The sequence below is a fragment of the Macrosteles quadrilineatus genome, unplaced genomic scaffold (assembly GCF_028750875.1).
Source record: "Macrosteles quadrilineatus isolate MER2022 unplaced genomic scaffold, UCM_ALF_1.0 Scaffold_3__2_contigs__length_128488019, whole genome shotgun sequence".
Classification (NCBI taxonomy): Eukaryota; Metazoa; Arthropoda; class Insecta; order Hemiptera; family Cicadellidae; genus Macrosteles; species Macrosteles quadrilineatus.
This window is the reverse complement of record NW_026542596.1, coordinates 11,978,168-11,989,167: the sequence shown is the minus strand read 5'-3', so window position 1 is coordinate 11,989,167 and position 11,000 is coordinate 11,978,168. Positions and strand designations below refer to the sequence as shown.

At 35.3% G+C, this 11,000-nt stretch overlaps 1 protein-coding gene across 1 annotated transcript in view; it reads right to left on the bottom strand.

Annotated features, from left to right (window-relative positions):
- LOC128989002 (U3 small nucleolar RNA-associated protein 14 homolog A) overlaps nt 1-6,193 on the bottom strand; it is a 7,557-nt gene extending 1,364 nt beyond the window's left edge. Inside the window, exons 1-4 of the mRNA XM_054410855.1 lie at nt 6,087-6,193; nt 3,072-3,184; nt 2,120-2,333; nt 754-912 (exon numbers count right to left, since the gene is read on the bottom strand). Coding sequence (XP_054266830.1) covers nt 754-912; nt 2,120-2,333; nt 3,072-3,184 — 486 coding nt within the window. The 5' untranslated portion in view covers nt 6,087-6,193. The remainder of the gene's footprint in view (nt 1-753; nt 913-2,119; nt 2,334-3,071; nt 3,185-6,086) is intronic.
- Nucleotides 6,194-11,000: the final 4,807 nt, after the last annotated feature.

Genomic DNA, 11,000 nt, shown 5'->3' with positions numbered 1-11,000 from the left:
GAAATTTATTATTGCAACATTTATGAACAAATTTCATAAACAGATAACCTCTCAACACGACTTTCATTTTATTTTCAATTAATTATACTAATGCAAACAAACAGCTGAAGTGATTCATAATTTTATCTATTACAATTGTATTTCTGTATATTATCCTATCGTTATGTCGAACTGTTTGCAAGAATGTCCTAACAATAAGCTACAACCGATGAAATCAATCTATACATAGCAACTGGTACATTAAATTGCTTACAATCGAAGTTTACTACAGATGACTTTACTCCCTAGGGAGGAAAATAGCTGTTTTAGACCTTCAACACATGTATTAAAACAAATATTTTTGCTGAAGTTTGACAAAAAACCTTTTTCAAGTAACCAGTTTATTTTACAGCCTTACTGGTATGAAATGTTATAAACATAATCTGATATCCAGTTTCTTGCCCTACGCAATAGAAGAACGGATGACTTACTCCCATTGGGTGCCAATAATGCTGATTATAAAATGAGCATTATTAGCAGCTCTGCAAAATTTTAAACTGCTAGACAGCAGCTCAGTTACAAATAATTTACATTTAAATAGCCCAGTATGGATTTAAAAAGCAAATTTAAAATGTTTCAACTTAATTTATTTAATTTGAATATTAAATTAAAAATTTGAATAGCCTTTTACTATCTTTGTGTTTATAATACTAAACTTAAAGCAACAAAAAAGATTTATGTCTAGTTTCAAATAATAAATAACAACTTTCATACCCGAAATAGTTTTGAAACATCTGTAGTTTCCTGGTGAACTCTGACAGTTTCATTTTTAAGCGGGAATCGCAGTTGTTCAGCAACTTTGTGCTGGTAGACCACAGCATCCCAGCGATTTAGTTGTCTCTTGGCATGCTCGTATCCCGCTGCTCGAGTTATCTATTGTGGCATCAATATTAAAATACAAGGATACAGTCCTTACAGTTGGAATTGTTGGTACAGTTTTAGTTAGTGCTCGATTTGTAAAAAATTAGGTGCCGGAACTACGGGAACTATAACCTATTTAATGTGATTTAGTACCCGTTTAGGCCAATAATATTTTTATCTTTCCAAAAGAGAGGTACCACAACTCCGTTCTGCCGCGTTCCCCACAAATCGAGCACTGGTTTTAGTTGACATTTATGGAACCAGTAGTGTGACGAATTACCAAAAACATTAGTTTACAAACTTAACCTTAATCTAAAAGTGATGAAGCCTATCTAGTGTTTTTGATTATTATGGCAGCCTAATCTTCAACCATTACGCATTAAAATTAATCAGTTAAGGTATTACTTTACAAAATAAAAACAAGGGACTCCGGTTCCTGGGGTTCCGGGTTCAAACCATGCCAAATCACCAATGGATTTTATCTAAGTGATATTGCCGTAACCCCTAGGTCTAGCCTGAAGTAATGTGAAAAACAATTCTGGGCTCGTGCCTAGTGTCCTAGGAAAAAAACACCAGGAAACCCAAAGTCTGCACACCTCTATATAGCATAAACGTGCACTTTTTTGTTAGAATCCCAATCTTGTCTGAAAACCCAAAATGGGTTATTTTGGGAGCAGCTAAAAAATTGTAAATGTAAAGCCCCATCAAGTGACAACTAAATTTAAATATCTAAAATACTGGGACCCAAAACTAAAATTATGGCTTCGACATTCCATTGTTCTCAAAATTATCTTTCTTTCAACACAAAAATCATGAAAATCCGTCAATGACCTTCAAAATGAGTTGCCACTTGATGGGGTTTTACATTTAAATTTTTTTAGCTGCTCCCAAAATAGCCCATTTTGGGTTTTCAGACAAAATTGGGGTACCAACAAAAAAGTGTACTTTTATCCTTTTATGCTATATAGAAGATTATGGGTTTCCTGGTCTAACCCATTAAAAAATTGATAAGGGGTCTCCAGACTTTTTATTAACCCTGTATAAACTGTACAGTGACTCGCAAACTTGTATATATTATTAGATGTAGTAGGCCTTTAGTGTAACTCTGAATATACCACAACTTGTGGTGAAATGCACATTAGTGATCTAACGAGCTTAGAACTTCAAGAACTGAAGGCATTCCTACAAAATAAAAGGTAACTGAATTAAAAATTATTACCTGGTCAGCATGATATTTTTCCAACGGCCTAGGCAAAGTTCTAGCTCGTTTACGAGCTACTTTTAGTTTATGGCCGATTTCTGCATGGACAGCTCGTTTGTTGAGCACCTTAGCAAGCTCTGTAACCTTGACTCGACCCTGCTTCTTGTCTGGCTGACTTAAGTGGAACTCTGAAACTTCTAGACTAGGCTCCTTCCGTGTTGGAGCTTTTACTCTGAAACATTATTGATCTTAATTATACTTATAACTACTTTACTAGAATGTTGAATGGCAAAAGTGAAATTTTATTTGAAAAACTAGTAAGTAGGCCTAAGCCCTACATTGCCTACTACTTAAAATTTGAAAAATAAATATTAGAACCATAATTATGTAGGATATACAGTACACGGAAGAAGTTTAAAAAGTAGTATTTGGTGAAGAATCCCTTAGATCCTATTTGGAATTCCTTTCTGTAATATTCCTAAGCCATGTTTTGGTAACAATTCAATGAGGAAATTCACTTAACCTTTAAGATTGCTGTAGCACTTTTTATGTCGATCCAAATCTAACTTAGCTAATTCTGGCTTGATTTCAGAAAGAACAAGTGGTTCCTCTACAAGTAATTTAAAAAATAATAACAAACCCAGGTAAATGCTGTTGCTATGTGTACTGTTCTTTCCAAATAACACGTAGGCCTAGTTAATTGGCAATGGAGAGATGGCCGGGGATGATGAACAGACATCATATCTCCTAGCAGGTTGCAGTTCTAGGCCTAGTACCTCAAATATTAGAAATCATTCACTAACTGTATTAGGCCTACAGGTTTTCATTGTAGGCCACACAATAGATAATGATCTTTATCTAAATATTCATGAATAGTACCTCCATGTGTAAAAAAAAGATTTTAGATTGTCAAATTATACAATGTACAAAATTTTATTTTTCATCCAAATTCTAGAATCCAAATTCATACCTTTTCTTTTCATAAAGCTGAGAGACAGCTCCAAGAAGCTTGTTATGATCAGCTGGCAACTGCCCATCATCATCTGAATGTTGAAGATCTAAGTCATCCAAATTTCCAGCCATCTGAAACATTAAAATTCATAATGTTACCCAATTGACGATGACCTGCTATATCGAGAAACAAAGATCAAATTATCTTTCTTAGAGGGAATTTAAATTGTAGGCCTATAGAAGCAGCTCAAATTCAAAGATATGTTAAAAATGCCAGTAGCATTCATTAGCAATTCTTCCACAGGAAAATATTTTAAGACATTGTGGAATAGGCTCTAACTGATTGTTTCAAATAGTGTATTAACGTTCCGGAACGTCACCGCTCATTGTTGTTTAACGTTTCCATGGATCAGCCAGCTCGTCACGAGCGTCCTATATTTCTTCGCAGCTCGTGGGGACGTACTTTTCTGACAGTAAAAAATATAGTTTCCCAAAATCACCACCAGGTTCATTTAGAACAGGGCTTTGTCCCACCTCTTTCCTGCTAGATAGCGACACTACTGGCGACTGCAACCTGGGCAGTGCTGCTATCTATCAGAATCACTTAGTACGATGTCCAAAGCCAGTTTTATTGCAGAACATTGCCATCCAGTATAACTACTGTTGTTTTTACTGTAATTCAGTGGATAGGCGGCAATGTTACGCAGTGGCGAGCATTAGTTCAGCTCCTGGCGCCGTCCCGGCTTCTAGCGGTCAGCAGTGAACGTGTTAAGGAACCATGCTGTTATTTACATAATAATAGGTTATAAAACTATAAATGGAATAAAGATGTTGGATGACTGAAAAACTGTTTAGAGGCAGGATGTTCTGAAATTCATTTTGTAAATAACTCTGTTTTTGGAGTTGATCTAGAGAATGAAATGTTTTTCATTCCCACATCTTTATGACAGCAACGGATAACCCAGATGAGGTTAGATGACGGACGCCACAATAACTTAAACCAGCGGTTCCAAAACTTTTTGGTGTAGCGGTGCACCACCACCTTGGAATTCCTTTTCGCGACCCATGTATTGAATAAATAATAATTCAAGAAATACACCTTATATTCTAAATCCTGTCAAATACCTTTCAAGAAAGTATCATGTACAACTATTGTATAGAAGGGGGTTAGGCTATAAATGATTTAGGCTATAAAAAAAATCATTACAGTAGTATTATCATGTACACTGATAAACACACAACTAAATGACAGTTGTGAGGATGGTGTTATGGAAAGTACAACTTCTAAAACGCTATTGTTTGAAAAACTTGTATAATTGTTCAGAACTGAACAGAACTACTAATTTCAAGAGGGCTTACTATTTATTTGTATTGAATACTGACAACTACTATTTTTGTATTTTTATTTTTTAGGAGGTTGCCCTCTCGCACAAATATGTTATTAAGACCCGATTAGCTCTTCACGATACTACCGAATTGATACAATTTACTTTAATTGGTGCTCCTCTCCAGGGGCTTTTTTGAAGATGTTTAGGCTAGCTATAACTTATTCAATTTTTTTTTAATTTTGCAGCTAAACAATATGCCATAAAATATGTTCAATTTTCTTTCGATTGTCCAGCAAAGTACGGATCTGCGGAATGTTTTGTGCCCAGTAGGCCTACTAACATAAATCTATTACCACCCACGCTAAAATAAACAATTTCAAATATCTAACTTAGTACGGTATTACAAAATATAGTGATAATAAAAGAAAATCTCTCTTTATAGGCCTAGCTATGCTTTCTTCATCAACTATTTGTAAAAAAATATTTTATTTGTAAGTAATGTCAGAAACCGCTTATGGATCAAACACTGTCAGAAGTGATTAACAGGAAGTTAATTGTTAACAATTTTAAATTAAGCCTTCCCGTTGATTTTACTACAAAAACTCAAGTTTAAAAAGCTCGGGGTACCTATAAAAGTAGGTAAGTTTCATATGTTTACAAGCCATTTAGTAAATTTAGCCTAGTGTATCGTGAAATATCACAAATATCCATCCTAACTGAATTCCGTAATCTTTGCCAATCATCACGGTCCCTTCGAAATCATCTACCGCCTTTGCGGTAACATCATGATCATCTCCACGTCATTAAGGTTGGTCCAAAAACGAATGGGATTAGCTGGCCCTTTGCCTGCTGCGGCAATATTGTAAATTTTCTAAATAAAATCCATGTATAAAAATTGGAAATAAATATTTACCAAAAAATTGGTGTTTGAGATTCATAGTTTTGAGATAAAAGGTGTCGAACTGTAAATATTCGCAAAATAATTTTAGTACAGGTGTGCCCCTTGCTGCCCACTGGTACTATCCTAGTGCTCACTAGACCGTTCCGGTAAAAAAATAAAATTTAATGCTTGTTCTCTTCCTGTGACCCACCAAATTGCTTCTGGAACCCATAGTTTGGGAACCACTGGCTTTAACTGTCATAAGACACCTTGTTTTCAGAAATGGGAAAATTGTCTTAGGAGAAAAATGTCTCAGGAACAAGTTCCCTGATAATTAATTAACAAGCAACCAGGCAAACAGGTTAGCTTTGTCACCTGTTGCGCAAAGTTCACAAAGCCATACAAAATATCTTTTTTTACTTAGGAGCGATAACAAATAACGCAAGTTCCTTGATACCAGTTATGTTTAAAACCACTGAGCAGTGATTGAAACTATCCATTCGATTAGTAAACCTTCATTTGATTTTTCATTATCAGCAAGTTTGGTTAATTAGGTTAGGTTATGACAGTTTCATTTTATAATTTACATACCGTAGTTAAAAATGTCGATTTTTCAATCGATCATTTCAATTAATATTAGCATAGCCCAGTTAAGAAACTGTACCCCACTGAGCTAGCTCACTGTGGCAAAATATTGTTTGATAATGTTGTAGTTAAAGTTAACATTGAGGTTAGTTCATGTAAAGATTATACCAAGCCTAAACTTAGTTATTTTTTGTTGCTGTAAGCCTACGTAAAATAAATTTTTATATTTAGAATTACTTACCACCGTAAATATCAGTCTTCAGACAAAATATAGTCATTTGTTAGTATAAAAAGTGAAATTTAAATTAGGTTAGTACACAAGCAATAGTTTGGTTAGGCCGGCATGGAATTGATGGAATGGAAGATCGGTCACGGTCGGTTCGGTGGGGCACAGGGGAGATTTTCTGGTGCCATTATGACGTCACTAACCACTTGCGTCATCGGTCCACGGGTGACACCCAGGGTGACACCGACACCAGCGCACCGCGCTACAGCGAGGTGGAGTCAGGGAGACCGCTATGGGAAGTTTGTATCCGTACTTTGTACTTCATCACAAAATTAATACTTTTCCCCCTAGTTTGAAATATGTAGGCGAACTGATGAACGATAACATAGCTTGTTGAAAGATTTAAACTATAATCTTGTTAATCGTTAAGACGTAACTAAACCATTTTTAATTATACGCTACGCACTTCAATGATGCTGGTGGAAGCAGTTATTTCGTGACACCTTTTTTAACTTACAAGAGGATTATTTATTCATTTAAAATCTAATTGTATATTATGACACCAATTATTAATTAATGTTTACAAAATTACTAGCAATTCAGTAAAACGGACTAATGTAGTGTAAGTGAACCCTAACCATATTATACAATATATATAATATACTATATATATATATAACCATATTATTTATATATAGTATACGAGTGCAAGTGAACCTTCAATATTATTTAGAAAGCTCGTATAGACTATAATCTGTAGAGTAAGTGAGCTGTCCCCGACTAAGCCACGGCGGGTCTGACTTAGGGGAGGTACAAATGAGGCATTTAGTTCAAAATTCCTCCGTGAACAGCGATGTAGTAGAGAGCACTTTGGCAATGAAGGTTTACTAATTGCAAAAATAGTTCTGTTGATAAAATAAAATTATAAATGCCTAAAATTCAATTTTATTAATTTTTAATTATAAAATTAACTATCATAACCTAACCGAACTAACCAAACTTGCTGATAATGAAATAATATAACAAAAGTTTATAGTAATCGGAAAAATAATTCTGTTTATAAAATAAAACTAGAAATTGCTCAATTAAAATTTTATAATGACTTAATAATAAAATTAAACTGTAATAACCAAACCAAACCAACCAAACTTGCTGAAAATAAAAAAAATCTTGGACAAAAAGTTACTTCCACCGGCGGGATTCGAACCCGGGACCTGCAGTATATCAGCCCGGCACGCTAACCATTAGACCACCGAGGCCGATGGCTATCGACCGTTTTGTTACGGTAATGGCGTTCCCTCAGCTAATAAGAAGCCCTCAGCTGTCATCGTAGCCTCTTCTATACCTCCCCTGAGTAAATACCAGCCACGGCCACCATCAACTCCAGGCCGCGGCCTGGTGTGTAGAATTGGCAACGTCGCAAGTCTTTCTTCCACAATGGTCGCAAGAAGTGTTGTTTAGCGCCAGACGTCCCATAAGATAACATGGTAGACACCAGCTCAGTAATTCGCGTATTATTCATTTAAACTTGAATTTATGAATATATAGCCTATTTGTTAAAATATTGAAAATAAAACATTTAGAATTGAAAACGAAAACATAAATTTTGAAATCTTTTCTTTTACATAGAAAATGAAGTCAATCTATTAATAGACCAGTAACGAGCTTTCGTATTCTTAAAAATACACAAATACCATTAGCTGCCTCCAAACAAAAGCAACACTACTTGGGACGATGCCACTTCGAAGGCCGCGGTCTGGTTTTAAAGGTGGCCGAGACTAAGCACAACAAAAAATTCATAGTTATATAATAAAATTTAAGTTACATTTACCGGCATCTGCGCCAATGTAACTGTGATCAGTGTCACACGTTAATCCCTAGCAAAATCTTCCAATCTTACTCTCTATATAGTTTAAATTCCAAGGTGGGGCGAGTTCGGAATTGCTCGTTCGATTACGTTAATATTTGTAAAAGATTCCTTGCTCGGTCGAGACAAGAGGTTAACGCTCATGGCTCGGTTGAGTCTTCTGCTCTGCACTAATGATGGCGTCATAACGACACCTGAAAATCTCCCGTGTGCCGCTGTGGATGAGGGATGACGTAGTGGTAGCATAGATGAAGTAGTATAATGGTGTTTTCCTACAGTTTAACAATGTACACTTTCTCTCACTGATTTGAGAAAGGAAAGTGGCCAATTCGCTCATCAGTGAGGCAATGTTAACATTGTCTCACTCACTCCAGATTTGCAACGTGAAGGCACGAAATAGTGAGCGCGTAACACTGAGCTAAAATTATAACTGGAGGTAGCACTGCCATGGCAGAAGTCTGTCAAAAGCGAGTCGCTGATTTTGTTAGGTTGGTATAGCAGTAAGTTTTCTTACCATAGCAATAACATGGCTTCTTATAACTAGGTTGGTATAGCAGTGAGTATTTTTGTCATACTTGAATACTTTTAATACTTTAATAATTTTCTTTGAAATGGTGACCATACAAAGTAGGTATTTTAAGCCAAGTATAATAATAGTTATAGCAATAATATGGCTTCTTATGGACACCCACCTCACGCAAACATGGCGGCTGGCGACACGCACCTTTGACATTCAGTGCTACCTCCATGGCGCGTAACATGCAGACAAGGTCGTATGCGCGCGAAATACGTTGGCAGCACTGGCTGTAAATCAGTTGATCAGCTGTTGTACTGTTGTGACGTTTGGTCAAAAAACACTGTTTACGTTCCTCGTAGCAGCAAACCTAAGCACTTGTTAAATCTAATGTTATTTAAATTGGGAATAAATATGTCTTATTTATAAAAAAATTTTAGTAAATATGAAAGTTAATCAGACGAGTTGAAATTCGCTTAGTCTACAGGTTTGCGGCGGGGGTATTATAATACTGTGATCATGGCCTTAGTGCCGAAATACGAATTAGTTTAATAAAAATGAATTTCAGTTTACTCTGGATTTATTATTTTATTTATTTATTGAAAAGTAGCCATAAAAAGTTAACATAACTATAAAAAAAATATATACATATATATATATATATATATATATGTGTTTGTTAGCGCGATAACTCAAGCAACAAAGATCCGATTTTGATTAAATTTGGTGCAAACGTGTAAACCTACGTTTATTCGAAGGAGTTCGCGATCCAGCATAATCGGACCATGGGAACGGGGGTTTATGGGGGGTTTTATGGGGTTAAAATGGGGTTTTCCCATTTTTGACCCTAAAAACAAAATATTTTGTAATTTCTTTTTAAACCAGTTTGTAGAGCTTAAAAAAGAAATAATTTAGTATATTTAAGCGCTGTTGTATGCCTAACAGTCACGGAGAAAATTAAAAAATTGTGTAATTTAAAATTCCCATGTTATTCTTATGGAGGAAATGAAAATTTGTTGTAGTTTACTTGTTTATGGATATACTAGCTGTAACCCGCGGGCTTTGCCAGATTAAACTTCTTAATTTTCAAGATTATCTCGTTCGCATGGCTCAATCACGTCCTGGTTGAAGTTTGTTCGCTACGCTCACTCACCTTTAGGTTGGAGCTCGTTCGCTGCGCTCACTTGCCTTCAGGTAAGCTCGTTCGCTACGCTAACTTGCCTCCAGGTTGAAGTTTGTTCGCTACGCTCACTCACCTTTTGGTTGCAAATTAGCTGTTGTTATAAAGGTAAAAGAAATAATAGTGCTGCACCCTGTTGGTAATCCTTGTAACTTTAATGCTATTGAACATCATAGAACAGAACCAACTTGTTTAATTGAAACAGCTGTTAAGATTCAATAATTCCATTTCTCATAAGGTTAACATGGGAAACTCCAGAGCCACTGGGGCGGAGCCCGAAAGGATTTTTCAAATAAGAATATGCCTATATGTTAATCGGGAATGTGAGCTATCATCATGCCAAATTTCAGCCCAATCCGACCAGTATTTTTCGCGTTCACTTGTCACAAACATACATCCATACATACATCCAAACTTTCTCATTTATAATATTAGTAGGATATTGATAACATTTGGCAAATTTATTTATTTCATGCTATACTATTGACGTATGGTCAAAAAACACTGCTTACCTCTAGCAGCAAACCTAAGCACTCGTTAAATATACCTAATGTTATTTAAATAGGGAATACTTAAATATGTCTTATTTATGGAAATATTTTAGTAAAAATGTAATCAGACAAGTTGAAATTTGCTTACTCTGCAGGTTTGCTGCAGCGGGGGTATATTTATTATTGCTGTGAATGATTTTGCTTCAAATATTCCTTGTACCACAGTGTTATATGCAGATGATACCACATACTTCTTAACAGCAAAAAACACCTAGATGATCTAATAAGAAAAGAACTGAGAACCAAGCCTTAGAAGTAGCGATGGGATGGTTTCATTCTAATCTTTTAATTGTTAATGGAAAAAAGACTGAAAAATTATCTTTTCTTTGGACTTTTCTATTTATAAAGATGTAAAACCTGTTAAGTTGTTAGGTACCTATTTATGTTGATAGTAGGTTAAGTTGGGAAACTCATGTGGAGCAGTTGTGTAGAAAACTGTCTAGAGTAATTCACCTTCTTAGAAAGTTGAAAGATCAAAAACATCAACATCAAAAACATGCTGATAACTGCCTATTATGCTTTTTTTCATTCTCACTTAAAGTATCACATAACTTTATAGGGCAACTCATGTAGTGCATTAGAGGCTTTTAAGTGGCAAAAAAGGGCTGTAAGAGTCATTAAAAATGTTTCAGATAGGGAGTCATGTGTTCCTTTTATTCAAAGAGCTTAAAATAATGACTTTTCCAAATTTGTACATTTACTGCTGCCTGATGGATGGAATTCTCTTTGTAAATTGTCCGTTAGAAAAGAAATTCATGACTATCAAACGAGGGAAAACTATATTCTTAACTTAATCTCTGTAAGGTTGGAAAAAACA